At 24.4% G+C, this 25,014-nt stretch overlaps 1 protein-coding gene across 1 annotated transcript in view; it reads right to left on the bottom strand.

Annotated features, from left to right (window-relative positions):
* Positions 1-25,014, bottom strand: part of LOC142327268 (voltage-dependent calcium channel type A subunit alpha-1-like) — a 902,521-nt gene that overhangs the window by 150,747 nt on the left and 726,760 nt on the right. The window contains exons 28-29 of the mRNA XM_075370151.1: positions 22,648-22,731; positions 7,156-7,212 (exon numbers count right to left, since the gene is read on the bottom strand). Of these exons, the coding sequence (XP_075226266.1) occupies positions 7,156-7,212; positions 22,648-22,731 (141 nt within the window). The remainder of the gene's footprint in view (positions 1-7,155; positions 7,213-22,647; positions 22,732-25,014) is intronic.

Here is a 25,014-nt window from a genome sequence, read left to right as displayed (position 1 = left end):
GTTATCTAATATAGCTTTATTCATTCAGGGCCAGAAGAAAGCTACACTCCTTTTATTACATTGTAAGTGTACCTTTAGTATGTTTCTGAATTGCTACAGCATGATGTCTTGTTAACTGGGACTGAACAATAGACTCATAGTAGAGAGATGGTACCACATTATGGATACCGGTGTTCTTTGGTGGTTGGGTTTCAATTAAACACACATCTCAGAAATGGTCGACCTGAGACTGTACAAGACTACACTCATGCCTATCATCCTCTGAAGTAGTACTAGATGATTCCCAGAGGGTAAACAGGAAAAAAGAAAATAAGGGGAGATGGTACTGAGAAGTCATCAGTATTAAAATATAAATTTTCTAGCCAGGCTTTTTAATGGGAAGGCAAAGTGCTGACCATATACTCTAAAATGCACTGTATTATAAAATGAATGCATTTGAAAATTATAATGTTTTCAATATTATCAATTTTGAATAATTTTTTCATTTTTATTTTTGTAATTATTAAAAAAAAAATTAGGATAATTCTGTAAAGAGTACAAGAAGGTCAAACAATTTCACTCTTAAACGGTAATTAATTGATTAATGAAAACAATTAATTAATAAATATTCATTTATGCCTAGTATAATATTAAATATGATAATAATTGGGTCACTTTTTGAAGTATTTATCATTTGTTTCAAAAACACAAATAAAGTTGTAATCTATTATAAAAAGGACCCAAAAACTTGTATTACCTCAATGACCTAATTTGAAGTAATGATCAGTATAATTATGATCCTGAATCAAAATTCTAAGTAAAGATATCCTAATTTTTTGAAGAACTAAAGGTGGAATACTACCCACTACCTCGTGGGCCCTTTAAGTACTCCTCTGCATAGGCTTGGGTATCTCTAGTATGGATGTATGGATATCTTATCCCTTATCTTTGATCTGTGTGGCATTTTTGGTTGACTGAATGAAATGAGATTCTATTTAAAGTTGGGCTTTTGGAATTTCATATATTTATTTGTAACACGGTTACAATAAACGTGTTTTCTGATTTTTTAGAAACTTGGAGAAACATTACCTTACGTTACTTGGTAGTGATATTGTGTAATAATTTTTCATAAAATTTTCAGTTTCAAAATGGCAACTATTATACTTCTAAGTAAAGGGTATGAAGGAAAAGTTCTTAATAGCAGGTGAAGGGATCACCAAGCTGCTGCTGTTTCAGGTTGAACAAACCATCTCCCATTTGCTTCTGATCCAACCTACTACTGACATCACATACAATTACGTCTGTTTGTCAATGGCTAAAAGTTAGATAATTCATTTCTACATTTTTTACTGAAACTTAAATCCTAATATTGTCTCTGAGAATGTTTTCATACTACAAAAAATAAAATTATGTTTTTTATTTTTATTAAGGAAGATAAGATGAATGTACAAAAAACTAAGATCGTTACCAAGAATTGGATAAAAACGTAATTAATTGATTTCATTAAGCTAATTATTAGTAAATATATCAAACTTTTCAAAAAGCATTTATTCAAACTAGCACTCATATTCAAAAAAAAGGAATCCAAAAAAATACAAATTTTTTAATACTAGAGCACTATTCTGGCTTCATATATCCCTGATTGTAATCGAAAAGGTTTTGGTAAAAAGTAATAGCACAAAATTTTACACTTTTAACTGAATCCAGGATCTAAGCTTATTCTGTAACATCATTAGTTTATTAGTTAAACTGGGACACTTATAATGAAACAAAAATAAAATCTGCCAATTGAAACATGAATACTTAAAAATGACGTACATTTTTTTTTATATGTTACATGTGGAACGACATTTATAAACAGAGACATTTTTAGTTAGATTTAGAACATAATCTAATTTATATTTTGACAGATGGTAATAGTATATATATAATTAAAAAAATATAATAATATACATGTACAAGAATGATATGGAAAGTAATGCATGTATAACATTGTTTCTATTCAGGTTAATACAGTGTGTTCCAGTATCAATAACTTAATTTCATATCCTGTTTGTGTTTCATCCCTTCAGAAGACTTTGCATTTTAAAATTGTAAAGCAAAATCTTTTATTTGATTTTTTAACACAAAAACATATGTGATCTAACAACAGTTGACTTGAAAAGAAGAACATCCATGATTTATGAAAGCCTAACTTCACATCACAAGCCAAACAAGACTTTTTGAATAATTCAAATAGGAGTTTTTTATCATTTACTCGACAGTTCAAACTACACTCTTTTCCATCTTTTCAAAGAAATGAACTGATTAATTAAGAGGGTTGGACTTCACAAATAATGACAGGCTGACTGAAAAAATTAGTAAATATATTTAAAGTAAAATAAAATTAGGTCTTGTAAATAAAAATTTATTTTAATCCACAGATCTAATGTGGATAATGGATCCTGCATGTGCATTTGGAATACTTCTTTCATCTTTTCATGTACTGATTTCCTAGTGATATTGTATTAGACCATAATGAACATCTTGTAAGGAAGAGAACATATTTTAGAACATCACTGTTTTATTTTAGTATACATAATTTATTATTTTATTGTATTAAGTATTTATTGGAGAGAAAATGTAAATAGAATCAAGTAAATAAATTAAAATTTCCAAAAAAATGTTATTGTTTACTTTCATATTATAAAACATAATCTACTTTCTGTATCACTCTTGTAAATGTTTGAAAATATAAATAAATACAATTTGCAAACAGCAAAGCAATCACAATAAAAAGCTGAAGTAAAAAAAAAACTACAGGTAGATGAAGTTTATGATAAAATGATAAAGAAACAATAAAAATAATATTTTCAAAGCAATAATAAAATAATCATCATAAAAAGTATTTAAAACTAACTTATAATAATAACAATCCTATCTAAACTAAAAATATGATAATAATCAAATTAAAAAAAAAAAGTAGATAAACTAATAAATAAAAACTATTTTATTTATAACATCGACGACAAAAATAGATTTCGATTACTAATATTTTATGACTCAATTTGACTATCATTAAAATACTATATTAGCTATTAATATAAAAGATAATAATCATAATAAAAATAATATGATCTATCACATAATAACAATAAAAAAATATATATAACTAAACTAATTTTTATAAAATGACAAAAAATAATATAAACTGAAAAAGTCATCACTCACAGATATATGTATAAATAGAGATAAAGGTAATGAAGTAGATTTTATAAAATACTTCAGGATTAATAAAAACAGATATATATAAAATATATGTATGTATTTATATATCAATCTATCTACATAAAACTATTATATTACAATATATTAAAAAGAGTATATTAAACATAGGTAAGAAGTACACAGAAACTATGTAGGCTATTAAATAAATTTATGATGCTCTAATATTTAATGGCCATTTTTATTAAAAGAAATAGTTATTATTATTATATTTTAAAATGTTTTTCATTATTAACATTTATTATTATTATTAGTTTATTAATTAGTATGTTTTATATATATAATTATTTTAATTTTATTATAAATATTTTTAATACTGTTAAAGTTTTTTGTCATGTATTATTTTATAAATGATTAAACCACTCTGTAAAAAATAATTATTATTACTTTATATTATTAAAAAAGTAAATAAAAATATTGTAAAATAATAATAAAAATTAAGTACTATTAAAAATCAGACCCAAAAAGAAGTGAATAAATTTATTTTTATAACATTTTGATAATGAATTTATCATTTTTTTTATTTTTATTTGGATAAATTATAATATTACAATAAAAATTAAATAAAATGTTTTCAATGACACAGTTTTTACACGATAATGGAATAAAATTAATTCAACAAATGAAAAATGATTTTCTTTTTATTAATAAGAGTTCATAGCGTGTTTGAGTGATTGAAGCATTGATTATAATTGGAATTTACATCCAGAAGTGAAAATGGGTGTTGCTTTTGAAGTGCAAGAGTGAAAAATATCACAAATAAAAATAAATAACCATGCAATAAGCTGGCTTTATTTTGCTCTGTGCATTTTATTTTAATTTTAAATCGATATTAATATTAAATTTAAATATTTAATTTTTTTTAATGATTATATTCTGTAATAAACGTTTATTTTTGGGTGTTAGTGTTATGTTGACAATAATGGATTATTTATTTATAACAAATGCTTCTATGGAATTACAATCATTAAATAAATATTTTGATAATACTCCCCACAGTAGTATAGAAACATTATTTATAATGCATTGATACAAAAGAAAGAGATAAAATAATTTGTGACTATATTATCTATCCTAGTTTTTTGTATTTAATAAATATATAAGAAACACCCGAGGCACATAATCTCTCAGTCAAACTGATCTTTCTTAGAGTAATGATGTTCATTTATTAAACAATCCTTGTAACTAGATGAGTAAAAGCAGACAACAAAATGCATTTGTTCAATTGAATATCATCTGCATTTTGTGAGTTAGGTAAGTTAATGTGCAGCAGTACATTCAGTTTGTAGAAGCCAGTGAAATACCACGTTAATATACAATTTCCCTAATGAGGAAATTTTAGGAAGTTGTTATTCTTTAGAATGGATAAGTAATTTTCAGAAGTAACCTATCTTTTGTGAAGGGTCACTGTTGAATTACAGCAAATAAGACAAACAAATAATTCTTGAAGAAGCAATATTAAAGGACAATTTTCAACAGCTGTTCTTTGATATTTCAGAAGTACAGCATAATTATAGGATCCTTTATCTTTTGTGCAGAAATTTCTCAGTTAAAATTCCTCCAAGCTAAAAGAATAGGTTAGTAACTATGCACAAAAAAAATCTAAAATGAGTTGATTTGATGATAATAATAATAATAATAATAATAATAATAATAATAATAAAAGGAATGAGAAAGGGACAATATAAAATTATATTTAAAAAAAAATTAGATAAATAAAGACTGAGCAAATGAAATGTATTTAGGCTTAAGTGCATTAGACTGTTTAACTTGAAATTATATAAACTAGTAAATGAAGAAAAGGCATCTTAAAAACTGTCTGGTAATTGATCAAAAATAATTTATCTCTTTCAGCATTTTATTACCAAAACAAGGTTACAAATAATTACAGTCCTAGTAGGGTAAAGCATAGTTAAAAAATATTGAGTAAGTGTATTTGCTAAGAAAAAAATAACTTGAAACAATCATGAAATTTTCATTTACAATGAATTTCTTAATATTTTATGAAACAATGCAAATTAGCCTAATCTATTTGGTGCTATTTAAAATGACTGATGCATGTTAGAAAATGTAACATAAGCACTTGTAAATACAAGATAACAGTAAAACTAATGAATAAAAGATAACTATAATGGTAACAGGGGGAAGGTTACTAAAGGATAGTAGCTTCAGTTTCTTTCAGTATCTCCTTTATGTTGAGTTGAGAGAATATGAAATCTTCAGCTTCTATAATTCTTTTCACACGTGTTTCCTTTTTTAAAAATGTTATTTTCTTTCACTCAAGATTGCCGCAGTGTATAAACACAGTTACTGCATTAACTGTAAAGAAATAGCTGTCAACCACTGTTGTTATTTGATGGAGAAAAGCAATCTGTCATTGTATATCATAAAATTCAACACAAAATGTTGATCAATAGGAGATTGCTCCTACCATTAATAAAGATACTCTGATTCCTGCAGAATGAATATAAGTTGGATACCAATTACTCATAGGGTTATTGATATAATCCTCTAGGAGGAATTATTTGTCTCGTTTGACAGAACTTCTATTGGTAGATTGTATTTCCTCTTATTATATACTTCATCTTCCTGCAATTTTCTGTTCTTCCTACAGACTTCTAAAGATTTTGTTAAACATCCATTTGACTGGTGCTAAGAATACAGGAACAGTACAGTGATTATATCCTATTTGTGCAGTTTAGTAAGGGCTGAACTACCTATAACCATGTTAAAGCATTTTTATTTCCTATTTGACATCTGTAAAAACTCCAGTCTTTCCTAATATATACTTATACAAATATATGAAGGAATAACTGTTACTAATTAAAAAAACTGTCCATAAATTTATCACTTGAATTGTACTAAGCCATTGGTTTTACCGCACGGAAATGTGTTGATATAACATAATTATGCCAATAGTTGTAATGATAGAATAAATAAAAAAAGGTTTTTCTTTAAATAATAACCTTATGATGATTTAGATATTCATATTAAAATAAGTAAAAATCTTAAAATTCAAGTTTTAAAAATAGTTTTAGAATTTCAGATAAAAGTAAACATACATTAAGATGTACATATTTACTCATCATGTTTAGGGTCTGAATGAAACCATTATTATTAGAATTAAAAACAAAATTACTAAAAATGGATATTTGTATTAAATTTAAAAATACTAAAAAAATATAAAAAAAATTTGTAGCAGAGGAAAGTAACAATAGTTTGACCATTTGTTTTAACATGTATTATGAATAATTTTTATTACTAAAATTTTTCAAACATAATGTGGAAAATAATAAATGAAACAGATATATATTTACAAAAATGTATAAAGAATATAATTATAAATATAATATTATTTATATAAAAATAAAAAATTTCTTTTATTTTAAAAAAAAACATAAACAATTTGAGAAAAAATGTTGGCAAAAAATATTCTTTAAAAGTGGCCATTCAAAACAGTACACTGGAGGTTTTAAAAGGATGACTAACAGACTAACAATAATAATGACAAAGGGGAACAACTACGGTATATATATATATATATATCACTATAGGGGAAATACTAGTAAGTAAATGGATAATAAAAAATCTTTAAATTTTATATATATAAAAAGAAATTTCATACAAACTGAAATAATAAAAATATATATAGAATATATATTTATGTGATATAAATGCCCAAAGAATGCTGAGCTCATATGCAGCTGGCAAATATATATAAAATATATATATATATGTATATAAAAAGCACTGAGCTAACTTAATTACGTACTTTAATGTTAATTAAAGCAAACTCTAGTATTAATTAGGTTATTTTATAATAACAAACAAAAAGTAATAAAATAAAATAAAAAACAAAATAACAGAGCAGCATATTTTGTTTTGTTTTTGTTTTTTGTAATAAGACCTCACCTCTATTCGACGTTCGACTTGACCTCCTACACTGGTTCCTTGTGAGTTGAGTCTCTCCTAAAAAATAACCCAACTAAACTTGATCAAACTCAAAGCCCAGCTGTGCTTATAATAATAAAAAATAAATAACAACAATAATTATAAAAAATAATAAAAACAAAAATAAAAACATTTGACCCTTTCTTTCCGGATGTTTTTTTAGTTTTTTTCTTTTTTTATAAAAAATAATAATGTTAAAAAAATAATAATAATGAATAAATAAAAATTAATTAATTGTAACATACCAGTTCTAACAAAAGAAACTGGTGGTGCAATATTGCAATATATTTACAATGCATTTATGCACAAAAATAATTTTGTTCTTTAAAAAAAATACTACATCAGCTTTATAAAAAGAAAACGATACATGTGCTAATAAAAAATAACTAATCATATCAAAAAATTTGAAATTTATAAAAATAAAAATATGTAAAAAATGTCAAAAAATAGCTGTGCATTAATGATAATGTAAATTTTATTATAAAGATAATTAAATTTTTTTTATCAGCCAGATTATACACTTCATTAAAAAATTTAATCAATTCAGCCATTACTTTGAGAACAATATTACTCATGCAGCTTAGCAAGCATTATATGTCATATAATACGACAATAGAATTATATGAATTGCACATGTAAAATACAATGCAGCAGCATCTTTTACGTGATATATATTTTTAAAAAATAAATAAAAAATAATAATAAAAATAAAAAATAAATAAAATATAGATTTTAATATGAATATACAGTAAAACTTCAACTTTTTACAGTAGAATTTTTATTTTATAATTTTAAACCATTTAGGGTTTCTTTTTTTTAGTTTTTGTGTAATTTTAAGCCTGCTTTACACAGGTTTAGGCAGTAAGGGTTTTACAATTAAACCTTCCTAACCCTAACCTTCTAGAGCGAAATTGTAAATGGACACAGAAACAATTTTTTCCCCTAAAATTTTTAACAAAATAAACTTTGTGCGGCTCTCTTCAAAAAATAAACTTAATTCAGTACTATACAACTTTGGATATTCTGTAAGAATCAGTTTATTAATGGTAAATTTGACCTTTAAGATATTATATTTATTTCATTTCCTTTAATTTATAAAAATGCTGTAATTTTAAACTGTCTGAGGTATTTTTTAACTACTGTAGAATTATACAGGGGGGTAAAATAAACACTTTTGTCCAGGAAAATCATGTTTGATACAACTTAAATTTGGTGTTTATTCAAACCAATAAAAGACGACTAAGATGATACGTCTATCTATATAGTGTATAATTTTTTTTTTTATAAACTAGAAGATGTATTTCAAAATTATTTTAAATAGATATTGAAGTTGTGAAACAGAACCTTTATTTTTAACATGTTTGGAAAGTCACTGTGTACCTGTATTTAAATAATATACCAACAAATAATAATGTTTCATTATTCATATTACTCTGAAAATTATAATTTTTTTCATTTTATTTTTTAGTAAAACTTTGAAGTATCACTACAGGATGATATCCTAAAAATATTTATTGTTCTAATGTAAGATAGACAAAATAAAAAATCCTTTTGATAAAGAAATATACAAAGAAACATTTAAAAAAAGAAATTATCAGTTTATAACTCTTCTAATTATTTTCTAGTAGGAGCATAACTCAGGGATTGCATAGTTCAGCTGAATACTTCAGCATGATTTTACTACTGATAAGTTAGACTGTTCTGAAGAAAAGCCAGATTCAGTTTTTTACTTTTAGCTACTATAAGGATATAATACAATACTTTGAAGTTAATTAATATAAAAACCGTTTTCTCATATTCCTTCCAACCTTCAAAATATAAATACCCTGATTTTCCTGCAACTAGAAGTATTAGGATCTTTATATATATATATATATATAAACATCATGAATATCCCTTTACCTGAAGATCTTATCTAGGATTCAATTTCTTGTCCAGGAGTTACAAATACACTTAATTAGAGGGAAATAAGATCGTTACATGGAATAATAAGACAAAAAGTATATCTTATGTAAACAAGTACTTCCAATATGTAGAAAAAAATAATTTCTTTATTGGTGAAGAAATAATAATTATACTGTTCGAAAAACAATAAACTTAATCGTAAATTTTTAATATAAAATAATTAATTTTATATTAAAAATGTAATTATTAAAATTAATTATTAACTGATCACACCTGAAATAAAAACAATTTTTTTTTAATACATAAGATACAGTCGGTCAGATTAAGATATAATTTTCCTTAAAAAGATTTTAATTGATTTATGTTTGCAAACGACATGATTTAAGATTATAACACAAATTTTATTATAAGTGCAAACTGGCTTTACAGTTATTATTTACACCACTTATGTTAGCGAGGGATATGTTCAATTGAAAAATAGGTGACTCTTCAAAGAAGTTTTACTGCATATAAATAAAAAATATAATATTAAAAATAACATACGTATGTATCTGAAAAAATATAGCATTACCTAATGTAAAAATAATTATATAAATTAATACATTACTTTACCTAAATATGTAAATAGTTTAAAAATAAATTTACATTATTTTTTAAAGTTTAAAAAGAAAATAAATTCTATAGAAATAATAATGCAAAATATATCAAAATTATGTATAATGGATTTATATTGAAAAAATTCCATGAGGTTTTTTAATGTTAAAAAATAAATATGTGCTCGATCTTAATAAAATAAATTTATAATTGTGCTGAAAAAATTCTCTAAAAAAATGAATCTATTTTATTAGTATTCCATATTTATAAAAAATTTAATAAATATTATCTAGATTATGAAGCAGTTTTTTTTTAATGTAAGAAAGGTATTAAGTAAAAAAATAATACAATTATTTATGTATTTAATATAGTTTAAAAATTTTAATAACAAAAAATAAACATAAAAATATTGTTAAAAAAATTTACTGGGCTTGATGCAGCCTTTCATAAGCAAGTATTATGAGCGAATTATGAGCGATCAGCCTAATAATTACTCAATAAGCATATCTACTGAATCAAAAAAAGTAATAATAATAACAATAATAATAAAAAAAGCTGTTTGCACAGCACATTAAAATTTGAAATAATATATAATAATATACGTATTCAATGTATATAAAAATATATATTGAAGTGCAGCGAAGGGATTCATAACTATTATGACTAACCTCCTCCAAACGACCACACTTCTTGGAATCTGTTTTAGACTTCCTTTCAGAATTGTTGCTCATATATCTCTTCACCTATGTATATAGTTTTTTTTATTGTAAAATATTAATACAGAATCATATAATTATTTATGAATAATGAATGTACTTATGAACTAGAAAATAAATAAAAACAAAATAATTTAAAATAAATAAAAAAATAAATAAATATGTACGTTAAAAAATATTAGTGTAGTGCTGAATTGATGATGATATTTAAATTAACAGCTGTGCAAAGAATAAATATGTATTTGACAGATTTAATTAATTGAATTGCGTGCTGATTAAATAGTGACATGCAACCAGCAGGCACCTATCATTTTAAGCACATTTTTCTGACTATTTTTGTTTAATAATTACAATTAAATTTTTTTTTAGGAATTAAATGTGCTATTTAAAAGTTATTGGATTTCATTAGCATAATCACTTTTATAACATTATTATGGCAAATAGAATTACTTAATTTACAACAAAATAGATTTAAATAAAAAATTAAACTAATTGATAAAAATAAAAATGTTTGCTTAAAAAAATTATCACACAAATTTATCCAAATTAAAAGCTTTACAAGCTACAAAATTTTAAACCTAAAAATCACTTTTATATAAAATAAATTATATTTTCTTTTATTAATGGTAATAAGTATCAATATTTGTTGTATACATTCTTTTATCAGCCTCATAGTAATAATTATAAACTGATTAAAAAATGTTTAACACAAACACAATAAATAAAAAATGTTTTATTAAAAAAAATTAAACATAATAAAGAAATAAATGATTATTAAACATATAAATAAAAATTGATATATTTTATTTTACATATTTTGAATAAAAATAAATAATGAGATGAAATGTTAAAGGATCAATAAAAACATAAAAAAATAAAAATTAAGAAAAATAGTTAAAAAAAACAATGAAAAAACAAGAACACATTTTATTTGACAAAAAAAAAACCAATGTATCAATAAATCTAAAATAATTATTCATTATTTATTTAAATAAAGTAAATGATGTTTAAAATTTATTTATATATAATACTACCCTGCAAAAAAACTATTTTAAAGATTAATTATGTTTAATGTTTTTACATAGAATTTTATTAACATTTTTTTTTTTTTGTAATTAAAAGTTTATTAAATTAAAGAAAATATTATATAACCATTTATTAATTTATTTATAATGTATTAAATTGATTCAGCCCCCAAAAGTCTCAAGCTTTTATTATTTTTTGAGGGGTAAAATGGTTCAAAATTGTTAGTTAAGGTATACATTTCTAATTTACGTGGTTAAGTTTTAATTTCATAAAATGTTTTCTTAAAGAATGGTTAGTTAAAATTTCTTTATGAAATAAAAACTTATAGCTTTAAAATTGCTTATAAGTAAGTGCAAAAGGCATGGTATCGCAATAGGTATTGCCAGGCTGCCTACCACTGCTACATGCTAGGTAACAGAATTATTCATTCATTCCGATATATTTTTTTAAAATTAGAGAGTGGAGCTGACACTCTGCTGACCTCCTTGATGGAGTGTAGTGTCTTTATCTTTCATTCAGATGGTTTTGAGTTTAAATCCCAGTCATGCTGTTTGGCATTTTTTATTCACTATATAAGTATTACGCATCACATTTCCAAATGTGGCTTGAGCTTATGTGGTGAATTAAATTCTCTAACAAAAAAAAGTATATATATATATATATTTATTTATTTATTTTATTAAAATTAATGTTTTTAAATTCATATTATTTCTCTGCGCTGTTAAAGGGCAGATAAAAGGGTCTTATAAAAACAGCATAGATAACAGCACTCATATAATAAATTAATACACAATTTTCATTATAATACTACAGTAATTTACCAAACATTACATCATATTCATGGTTTATTTTAGCATTTTTGTATTTTTACATTTTTAATATCTTTTTAATAAGAAGTTTAATAAATAATTCAATCATGACTGAGGATGTGGGATGCCGCGAGATTACTTTCATAATAAAATTAAGGTAAGATATGTCTTACCTCAATATTCTGTACTAGGTGAATGTTAATAGAATTTAAATATATATATTTTATACGATTAAATTAAAAAAGATAAAAATTATGGGGGAAATATTTTATGTAACGTTTTTTGGAAAAAACTTTTTAAATTTCTTATGATATTATATTACAGATGTATTTGGGTAAATTTTCTTGCATCTAGATTAAATTTTTGTAATTGTTTCTGAAGAATACAGTCTTTAAATTAATCAAAATAAATTTTCTAGTAAATTATATCACCTTTTTCATATCTCTTTTGAGTTACATAATTTACAAGAAACAGCTAATTGTCACTTTAGTTATTGACATTTTAACTTTACTTTATATATTTCAATTTCAAGAATTTGATATTGAAAACAATACAATTATTAGGTTAAGGAGATGTATTTTACCACCTTACCAAGGATTCTGTTTCTATTAACAAGGTTTACTTACATATTTTCAGATAAAAAACAAATTGAAAAAATAATAAATTTTTGTTTTTTAAGCAATTTATTTTAAAATTTGGTTTTATTACAAATATTTTATGTTATTTTTTTTTTTAATTGTTAAGTTTTATTCATATTTAACATTTGAATTTACCTGCACAAACCACTACCCAAATGAAATGCTACTTGTAAGAAACTTAAAAGTGAAGTATCTGGGACTTGATAAAAGTAAAAAGAGGAATGCAGAACAATGATATAAAGAGACTGTTGCTCTCTGATATGCAAGAAATATGATATTATTTTTACCTTAAGTTTATAAACTAGTTTTCTCAAATTTTTGTATGAAAATACATTAAATATCAGAATAACAATAAGTTATATATAATTATGGTATAATAATCCATTATTAAGTAATGATAAACAAAAAATGAAAAATATTTCCAAATTATCTATGTAAAAAAACTATTTTTTATTAAAATAGTAGTTCACCTCCGTTATGTTTAAACACTAAAGGACGATCATAAAGTCTTCTTATTGTCAGTTAAAAATAGATAAAAACTCTCCTATGCCTTATTTTATAGATTTTACAATAATAACCTTATTTTATATGGTTTAAAGATTCTTTACATTTTTTTTTTTTTTTTTTTTTTTTTTTACTTTAGGTAACTTTTATGCTGCTATCTTTCTAAAATAAGAGAGGTTGTCTTATGAGGTCAAGTATCTTTTATTATTAAAGAGCTCTATTAAAAATTTGAATCAGCAGAGATATAAAAATAATAAATGAATTCTAATTTTTTGGCATTAATGAATAAATATTGTGGAGAGAGCCAGGAAGAATATCCAGAATAAATACACCACAGTAAGTATAGGAAATACTAGAAAAATTTAAATAGACAACAACCTAAAAATGATTATAATGCAATTAAAAACAGGAAGAATAATTTTTCATGAAGTTCTCTGTAATATGACAGCACTTACTTGACTTAGTACTTAAGAACATGAATTGAAAGATATTGTGCTTACAGAGAGAAACAACAGTGATGAATTAGGTGAGTTTCCCTCACTAAGATCGAGTTAAAGGATACAACAAATTGGGTAAAACTTAGGGTGTAGTTCAATTTTTTATAAACATAAGGACTTTTATATTAATTTAATTTTAGAATTAATGCACATCATTATTTATGATAATACTTTTGAAGCTGAGTGTAGTTATTCATATTTGAAAATTTAAATATTAGTTCTCATTTATTGGCCTGACAAGGTAGTAACCAATGAAATATTTCATTAGCACACAAATATATTCAGAATTTTATAATTATACCAATTTCATTTCATATGATAATTTTTTGGAATTATTATGGAAACAAGATTTGTATTATGTTATTTACAAGTCTCCAAGTTATCTGATGCAGCTTTATTTAGTAAGAATCTATAGATAGCTGCATTCATTTTTTCTTTATTGATATGTACTTTTAGCTGTGTCACATCTTAGGTTTTTCAGGCTGCATGTGATGCTGGTAATAGCATTTCTAAAAACAACTGGTGTTTAAGTCAACTTTCTGTATGGAATGGCAAATCTTTAAATTATATCTTCTCTAACACATAATTTAATAATAATATGATATATAAACTGACTGCTTTGGTGTCAAAACATTATTATTCCTGTGAACACAGTACTAGGTTTCTAAAGCACTGAACTCTTACAAAGATTCACATCGGTTAGGTATCAATACCAGGCCAAACTGCATTTCTATTGTATAGAAAAATTAACAGATTTGGTTATGATTAATTTAAGGAAATATTTTCTTCATTTAAAGTTATTGTATTTTTATTTGGACTCATTGTTATTAATTTACTAGGAAAATATTGAACACATATATCGAATAAAATTTAAGGACTGTTCTAATTTTCTCAAAAAAGAAGGTTTATGATTTTTATATTCTAGTCCCAAACAGGATGGTTTAATGGAACTCGTCATTGCAAATCAGTTGTTTGACAGCTGATTTTTAAAATGGAAGATTCTGAGGCAGTATACTTTGGTAGCTGAGGTTAAATTAAATGTTAAATGTCTCAGGAGATAAGCCTGAGTCTATGCAAGACTACACCTCATTTATATTCGCATATATCCTCATCACATTGGGCTGTGGCGGGAGGAGGGAGTTGCTTATTGTTCACTAATTGAACAGATTGCAAAGTATACATTAAGAAAATACAATATTCTAATATTAAAATAAATATTCTAATGCTACCAAAAAAGTATTGTATTTTTTTATTTCTTGATGATCAAAACAACTTGCAACAAAATTATGTGATAAGTAAATAGGATATTAATGCAAATAAACAAATTTCTAATTTAATATCTTTCATTTTGATAATTCATTACATTTCAGATTTAAATTTAATTTATGTACCCATATAACAAGTTCAAAAATACAAATAGATGTTACTCGCCAAGTAAGGCATATTTACATCCTCTATCTAGGATTAAATAAACTTTTTCAAATTATTGACAACAGACAAAAATTTACAAGAGCTATAGATATTTTGTAATTACACCAAAACTGTATAAAAATAAGAAAAGAAAAACTTATGTTAATATAATAAGGGCATCTAATCAAAAAATGTTTAAAGTTTTTTCAGTTTTAGATCAATATTAAAAAAAATTTCAAAATGATTTTACAACAATTAAAAAAACCCCTTTTGGCATGCCGGAAGGCGGAGGTAGATTTCACCGATGCTAAGTAGGGGATAAAAAAGATTTCCTCCTTAAAGTTAAAAATAACTTCAAATTTACTCAATACAACAATGACTGACAGTGAAAATAGTTTCACATGTTTAGCATATGAAATCTTCTAACAATTCCAGCAACATCTTGGTCATCCCTTGCTGAAAGGGTTGGTCATATAAAAAATTATTTCAGAGAAATGTTTTAGGTTATGTTTAGAGGATTATTACCACTTCAATCTGATTCGATACTGTTATATTAAGGGAGGTATGATTTTTTTTTGTCTTCGAAACTCCATTTTTTCCATCCCCTAGGCCTGGGCCCTGGTTGGTGATATAAAAAAAAATTTACTTAGATTAAGTTTTGGGCCCTTATCCAAAGAACAGTAGGAACTTTAAACGAATTCGATATTTTACTTAGGAAAGTTATATCAATATTTTGGTTTTTCGAAAATACCCTCTCATTTCTACCCCCATGGTCCAATTTTGCCCAATAATGAATTTGACTGAGATTTTGGGTTGTTATATTTTATGTATAAATTTGAAAATGATTGGCGCAAAATTATGGCAGTTATCGTGTCCACAAGAAAGTGAAATATATATAAATGTATATACAAATTTTTGAACTGATGGTGGTTTTGGGGTCTGGGGATGTGAAATGTGAGGATATGTTGAAATTTCCTGGAAGTCGAATCATGGTAACCATTACAATAGGTAGCTTTCTTATGAAATCCACCTAATAAAATCGATTTCATATTTTAACTTTATCAATACTAACTAAAATTTTACATTTCTAAATTATCACTATTTCATTTGTTCAAAACTGAAAAAAATCTTTAAAACCAACTTAGGTTTAATTAAAAAATATTCTTAAATGTAATTTTAATTAACTAATATATTCTTATCGGTAAAAATAAAATCAGAAAAATAATTATGGATTTTTATGCTATTTATCTTTTTATTAATAAAAAAAGAATATACATATGAAGATTCTCATTAAATGAGATTAAAACATATCACACTAGATAATCAATTTCTCTTGAATTTTTATGATTACTACAAATTAAAAATATAATGAAACTGTATTGAAAAATAAAATCAACGCTAATGAAATTTATTCAGTAATATGTAGTGGCTAAATTTCTGGTATTTGTTTTTACCTCTCATGTATTTAATTAATTACCTTTAAGATTTAAGGAATTTAGCAAAAAATTAATAAAAATAAGATCATTTTTATTAATTTTCAGATTTAGATGACAAGTGACTAATAAAAGCTCATTTAACGTTTTATAAATAAAATTAATAAAATTTTTCATTAAAAGATAAAAAAGAAGAAAACCCTGATTAATGTAAGAAATAGTACTTATTCAATTGAAAGAATAGTTATACTCGATAAAATGTACAACAATCTATTAACTTAATTTTTTTAATAATTAACCATAAATAAACAAAGATTATTTTTTCATAAGTTGATACAAAAAAAAAAATTAAATATAAACACCTAAAAATTCCATAACAAAACTAAACAAAAGGGTTAAAATAATACAGGAAGACTTAAAAAAAGAAGACATCTGTAAAAAAAAAATAATATAATGTTTTTAAGTTAGTTACGACAACTGCATCCATAATCTAGGAATGAATTATATTAAAATTAAAATTTATACTAACAAATAATACGTGTATAAAAAAAAATTAGTTCCTATAAAAAAATAATAATAATCAAGAATTTTAAATTAATATACCATTTATCAATCTAAAACTTAAACTTACCAATGTTGTTTCAACACAAATTAATTTATAAAAATAAATAAAATATATTAGCTGATGTAAGTAACTATTATTATATAGTATTATAAACTGCAACATCCATTTTAATTCATAAATATATGGGCCTGTTTATTAAAATTATGTACATGATTGTTATCCATTATTATCCAAACATTTTCATGATTTAATTTGGTATCCATTATTTAATGAAAAGTATATCAAAAGTGCAAATCATTTAAATACAGTTCAACAAATAAAATATTTTTTTTTTTTTATTCACAAATGTAATTTTTTAAATAATAAAAAACTAAAATAAATATAAATTTTAATTACTAACTTTTCTGTCCAGTTTTTCCTCTTAAAACTTAAAGAGTAGTTAATAAATTCCCAGTGGTAATCTTGGGGATAAGACTTATTTTACAGTCCTCAAGGATACAGAATTATCTTTAGTTATTTTTTTAGTTCCTGACACATCTTTTGCCATTGAGTTACCTTCTTTGACTTAAAAACTCGTATCAATCTGTGACTTCTTCCATCAAATAATTAAAAGGTAGTACTTCAAAGGAGATATAAATAAAATAGTACAACATAATGACATCTGTCACCATTTTATAAAGAGTAGAAAGTTGATCGGTATTATATAGGTTTAAAGATTAAATTTTTCAGAGTTGTAAAAAGAATTACCACACCGGACAGATTAAGGAATTCTGTACCAAAAGTGAACTGAAATGTTATTTCTATTAATGCCTCAATTGATGAAAGGTATCAGAAGTGGTTTTTACAAGTGAAGAATACAGATATGTCTTCTTCCAAGAGTAGCTGAAGAGTACCAATTGTTGTGCTGGAGATGATTGGGAAGGCCATCTAAGAGATTGTTTCTTGAAATTGTAAAAGGTTAAGGCTTTGGCCTTGTCAGGAAAGAAATTATGAAGTTATCACTTCAATTTCAAATAGAATTACATCAACCCAGTAAATAGAGTTCAGATTAACCCTCAGACTCATACATGTAACAGAAAATGTATCTCATATTAAGCTAACTTCCTTAAAAAAGGATTAATTAGAAGTCAATCTCTGTTTACTTTGTCTATTGTGATTGTAGTGATATAAAATATAATTTTCCAGTAATTTTAAGCTACTTTTAAACTTAATTCTTTTCATTCTTCATGAAATCTTTTGCATCATGATCCTCTTGGTCAACTATCCTCTTTGTCAAAGGAAATAACCTCCTTGTTTCTTTAAAGCTTTTTTTTAGTTAGGAAAATTAAAATTATTACATTTTTATTTTTTATTAATTAGGCAAAATATTTCTGTTTTTTTTTCTACCTCAATTATTAATTATAAATTTCAAATAGCATGTAGGAAATCCTGCAATCTCAATTTAAAAAAAAATTATTGATTTATGAATTTCTTGTTTATTAAATTAGATTTTGACTGCTATAAGTTTTCCTTCACTTTATATCCTTTAATAATAAAAATTATATATTTTACCTTGCTGATAAATATAAATGGATTTTGAGAACGATGTCCTATACTAAGGAAACATTCAAACTTTGGAGCGAGTTCTTCCCTTTCTGCTTTGTACCAATGAATTTTAATATTTATCTGATTATATCTATCCAGTTATGGTGAGTAGGCTAACAACATGTTTGAGATAATATAAAAAATTCTTACAATAAAAAAGCTTTTGAAACATGGAACTATGCTGAATGCAAGCATCTTGTCCTTGTCTTGCAGAAAGTTAAGAATTACAAATAATTATCCCATCTGAACTTTGTGTAAAAAAAGTAGAATTGAAAACAACAGAAACCAAAACAAATCATTTAGAAATAAATGGAAAATAAAGGATAACAAACGTTACAAATATTTTATCATAAACTAATACAAAAAAAAAATTCAAGAAAATAAAATATTTAATCATTTACCTAAATTAAAATGAACAATAAAAAAAAAATATTACTTAAAAGATTATTCTAATGTACTTTTAAATAAAAAATAAAATATAAAATGGATTAATAAAGAAAAAGCATATTAAAGATTAACTTCCATTATGATGGTGCAACAAAAAAAAAAAAAAAATATGATTAAAATGTACAATTAGGCGTTAATATTATCATTAAATAATTTATGAATAAGTCTATAACCTACAAGAGACATTTGTATTATTTAAATTACAAAGAATAATGAGTTTTGCGCTGGTCTAACGCTTGATAAACACATCTGAATTTTCAGCAGATTACTCTCGGGCAATGAATTTACTTGACTGAAAAATGCTTTTTGTTAGGAGTTTTTAATCAGTAAAATTAATTTTTTGTGAGTATATTTATAATCTATGATTCTAAGCAAGAAAAGAAAATGGTCAGTACTCTAAAATGTGTGTCCTCTTATGCCTCTTACTTTATACAACAGTTGAAAGTATCATTGAACATATGCATTTAAAAAAATACACATACCATTTCTCTCTGGATGAGATGTGTACCAATCCCCATTTGGAAGTAATTTATTTTTAGTCACTCATTGGATATTATTAATACTGTTTTTCAGAAATTTAAAATTTCATTTCATTTTAACATAATTTTTTTTAATTTGTTAACAAATGATAGATAATTGTCCTCTACTGTGGGGAGGTAGGTATATTTAATGTATTATTTCCCACGGAAAGGGGGTACAAGAGTTCTTTAGATCTTCCTGTCCAAGCCTGTGATACAAATTTATGACTGTGATACAAATGCGAAGAACAGGTAATTAGAACTGCTTACTCTATATTTAAGAATGTTTACTTCATAGTCAATCGCTGTGGTAAATAGAGTGAAAATGTCATTTGCAATGCCACTTATCACTAGCATTTTGTTTGGTGTGATATGCTTATACATGCCAGTACATGGTAAGCAGGCAGCTAGAAACCACTTCACTCCTCTATTTCTCTAATACACCTGGCATACTATTTTTATTTTTAGGATAGACTATGTAATTTTTGGCTGGAACTAGTGCCTTGTGTCAGACCAATTACAGCTGTTAAAGTTAACTTAACAAACGTACAGATAAAAATAACAGGCCATATTTATTAATTGAACTAACCTAAAATAAAATTACTGCTATTAATAACCAAATTATTTTATAAAAAGTATATTATTCTGTATTCTTAAAGTAGAAAAGAAGAAAATATCAACAAATATAATTTAAAAACTGATTAAGAATTCTGACAGAAAAACAAAAACGTATTTAATTGAATTTGATGAGAAAATATCTTATTCAGATTTTCAACAATTTTTACTAACTGGAAAATTGTAAAAATGCTTCAATAGGGACAGATTAACAATATAGTAGGATTTATTAATAATTTAAATTAGCCAGTGGTTAATGAAAGATGTGAAAATTAAGCTCTATAACTTTGGAGGATTTTACTAACATACAACAAAATAATTCATATTGAAAACATCAGCTAACAGATAACACAAAAAACAATTGACTGAAGTATGGCATTAAGTCATTTTATTTGTTATGATATTTATTGTATTGCCATATATATGACAGGAGTTCACTGGCTATTAGTTATAATCATGATTAGCTAGTGTTTATTATTTCAATTATTCAAAAACTTCAACAAGTCAGTACATGACATAACTGAAAAATCAAGTTTTTAAATTGGGACAAATTTTAACTGCTTGCAAATTCATAAAGAATCTCAAAATGAGTTGAACCTGTAGTACTTATATAAAGTATACATCATTATAATTCCATTATTTGAATTAAACCACAGCAAAAAAAAAATTTCAATAATCACATATGCATAAAGGTTTATTGTGAGATAAATGATAATAATGAAAGAGCAGAATAATTAAATTATAAGAAAATGCACTCATATTATAAATGTAAAGTACTCGAATATCTACTTTACATTTTCAGAGCTATAAAACAAGCAAGACATTCAGTATTAAACCACTAGAGTTAGAAATACTAATGATATGACAAAAATAGGCACCAGCAGATGCAATCAGTATACAGTATAGCACACAACTGAGTTTTGTTTACTGTATGTCCTGTACATTAATATTATTATTTCTGAGGGTCTTATAAGATGAAACGTCTAGTATTATCAGTATAATCATTTTTACAGTATTTATTAAATCATTAAAGTGAGTTTTTAAATTGTAAATTCATTGTTTATTGAAAACATGGATGTCGTAAGTATTTGGTTAATGAAATATATATCTATCATTATCATGACATGGAAGCATTTAGAAGATGTTAAAAATCTTTTCAATTTGTATTATTCAGAAGTTATCCCTGAAGTAAATTGGTAATTATTTACTGTACAAGGATGCAAAGTGTTAAAAGAAAAATATAAAGTGATCATATTTGACAACCAAAGTAGGTTTGGAAGAAGAGAGTGATGTAAGCCATTTCATTAGTAATTACCACCATATCAACAAAAAATAACACACCTTTCATTGGTATTTAAATATGATTTGTATATTAGGCTAAAAATTTTAATCATTTTTAGTTATCTCAAACTATAAACTATAAATATTTTACTACATTATATAAACCGCTAAATTAATGAAAAAAATCTAATTAAATAATAAATTCATAAATTTTGCAACCATCATAAAGGAAGAAACTTAATGTAATCTGTTTCTAAACCTTTTACTATTTTTATTTTATTTTTATATTAAATATATACGTTAATTAATTTAACACGTAAAATAACTGAAAATAAACAAATTTATTAGTATTAATACATATAAACCAATATTTCCTATATTAAAAAAAAATAAAAATATATATATATATACATGTGCATATATATATATATATAAAATACATTGACGAATCATTAGATTCAAAATAAAACCATATCGTTTAATATGTGATATACTAATAATATACATATTTTTTTTGTATGAAATAATTTTATGTTGAACTCAACAATAATTTTATGATTGTATGTACCATTAAAAACAAATTAATAATAATATGTAATTATACACGGTCTATGTAACAAAAAAAAACAAATAAATAAAAAAATAAACAACAAAATAAAAAGTTAAAAACAAAAAGAAAAAGAAAAACAAATAATTATTGCATACAATTACAATGAACATGCTCGAATGAAGTGACTGTACATAACAACAATATGTAACAATAATAATAATAATAATATTAAAAATAAAATTAATAGTAAAAAAAATAATAAATATAATAATATAGAATTAAATGATATTCTTTTCATTTTAATGTGAAAACAATAAATAGTTTATATTACAAAAAAAATAATATGATTATATTTACTCACCACTAATTCAAGCACTAAAGCGTCAATGATGCTACCAATAACAGTGATGAAATCAAAAACATTCCATGGATCTTTGAAGAAATTCTATTAAACACAAAAAAAAAGACAAAAATAATTTTACTTTATTATAACATGAAAATTATTATAAATTTTTCTGAATAAAAATGTTTAATAAAACAAAATTAGTTATTGATATTTTATATTAACGGAAGAAAAATAAATAAAAGATAATTACGTTCACAGTATTTAATATTGTAAAATAATAATGCTTGATAATCAAAATACTGAATGTATTTTCTGTTCTAGGCATAAATGGAGCAGTCAGAATCAAATCAACTGATGTCATAGAATGGAATAGTTTGACAAAGAAACATTAAAAATAAATAAAATATTTCTTGATAATCATGACAAAATATAATTAATATCTTTTAAAAAGAAATGAAAAATTACCAATTCTCTAACTATCAAAAATTGTATTTCAAGAAAATCTTTTTGTTTTATTTGACCTCTTCTTAGGTGTTTAGGTTTTTTAGGTGCTATCATTTATTAAGCCTTAACGAGTTTAAAGATAGTTGTAATTAACGAAATGGTAGTGTTGTTAATTGCACCTTTACTTTATTTACATTTACATAGATACCTGCAACATGACTAAAAATGGTGCTTAATAATATTATTTTGAAATGATCATCTGAAAATAAAATTCCATGCCCTTGGAAATTGAGTTCTCTTTTATTTTCATAAAAATCAAAACCTATTAGGTACACCTTTGTTTATTGATTAAAAATGTCTCAAGGTCATTTGGTTACTTATATTTGCTTTTTTTATATAATTTAAACTTATCTGTTATGAAATATTTTTGCAATATGCTTCAAAAAGGATGCGACCTGAATTTTGATAATATTTATTTAAACTATTTTTTTTCACCTCATAAGACTTATAGAAATATCTTGATCACAAGTAGCTTTAATTTCATAATAAAAGTTGAAAATCATTTCTTTTAAAAACTGATGCAAGTTTATCCATTTCACAATATTTTTATAACATTTGTTTAATAACGTTTAAAAATTTTACTTTTGTTTCAGTTTAGCAATTATGAAAGGATTAGTCTGAAACTTTTAAATATCCCCCAAAAGAAAAAAAATATCTTCAAATGAAGATGTAACATCTTCATTATATCATATTATAATATTATATAAAAACATATAATATTATAGTGTAACATCTACACATCTTAGTATAAAATTTTATATAGTAGTTGCAACATCTTCAAATCTTATTGGCTAAAAGTCTTTTCAAAAGACGATGACAAAAAATTTCTTGCAATATCTTTCAATTTTCATTGGTATAAATAGTAGCACATTTATGTGAGTAGGTTATGTAAATACATAACCTGATGAAAAATGGTAAATACAATGACTGTGTTGTGTAATCAAGTTTAGAGGGTCTAAAAGAGAGCTCCAGTAAAGCCTATCAGGGCTAAGAACGGAGTAAGTGGTGTGGTGACTGGGATCATCGTAAGGCAGGTATCTTTCCTACAGGGGTCAGGATAATGAAACAAACATTTTTATTGTTCTCCTTCGGCAGTGTAATAAATGTTAGACTAAGCCAAATCTTCACCCACTATAGTTAAAAAAAAACAGAACAAGTAAAGTACTCAACACAAAGTGACTGATCACCAGATATGATCTTATATGTGCAATGACATAATACACAGGAATGGATATTAAGAAATATTAGTCTACAAACATTATTTCAGCTGGTACAACTAACCTTGAGTACCTGTTGCTGTTTGACAAAGTGTGTACCATAAAAATGATTCTGAAGGTTGCGTCCTTTTTGATACAATTAAAGGGCCAAGAAATTATTTTTAAATTTTATTTTTAATGAAAACATACAAAGAAAACAATGGACTGTAATATGCTTTTCTTATTTCATTTGATACTTGCATCTCACAAGGTAAACAAGGAGCACTAAAATAAAATCAGAGAAATTTTATTTTCTATGTTTATCTATTCTACTTGGTTTTATAGAGGAAGAAGAGGAAGTTGAGGAGGATGAAATGGGAGAAACAATACTGAGATCAGATTTTAAGAGAGCATTAAAAGATTTAAATGGCAGAAAGGCTCCTGTAATAGACGGAATACCTGTAGAATTACTGTGCAGAGGAAGCGATTGATAGATTGTACAAACTGGTGTGTAATATTTATGAAAAAGGGGAATTTCCGTCAGACTTCAAAAAAAGTGTTATAGTCATGATACCAAAGAAAGCAGGGGCAGATAAATGTGAAGAATACAGAACAATTAGTTTAACTAGTCATGCATCAAAAATCTTAACTAGAATTCTATACAGAAGAATTGAGAGGAGAG

This window comes from Lycorma delicatula, chromosome 7, assembly GCF_047948215.1.
Source record: "Lycorma delicatula isolate Av1 chromosome 7, ASM4794821v1, whole genome shotgun sequence".
Lineage (NCBI taxonomy): Eukaryota > Metazoa > Arthropoda > Insecta > Hemiptera > Fulgoridae > Lycorma > Lycorma delicatula.
The sequence above is the reverse complement of the archived record's forward strand: the minus strand, read 5'-3'. Positions and strand labels throughout refer to the sequence as shown.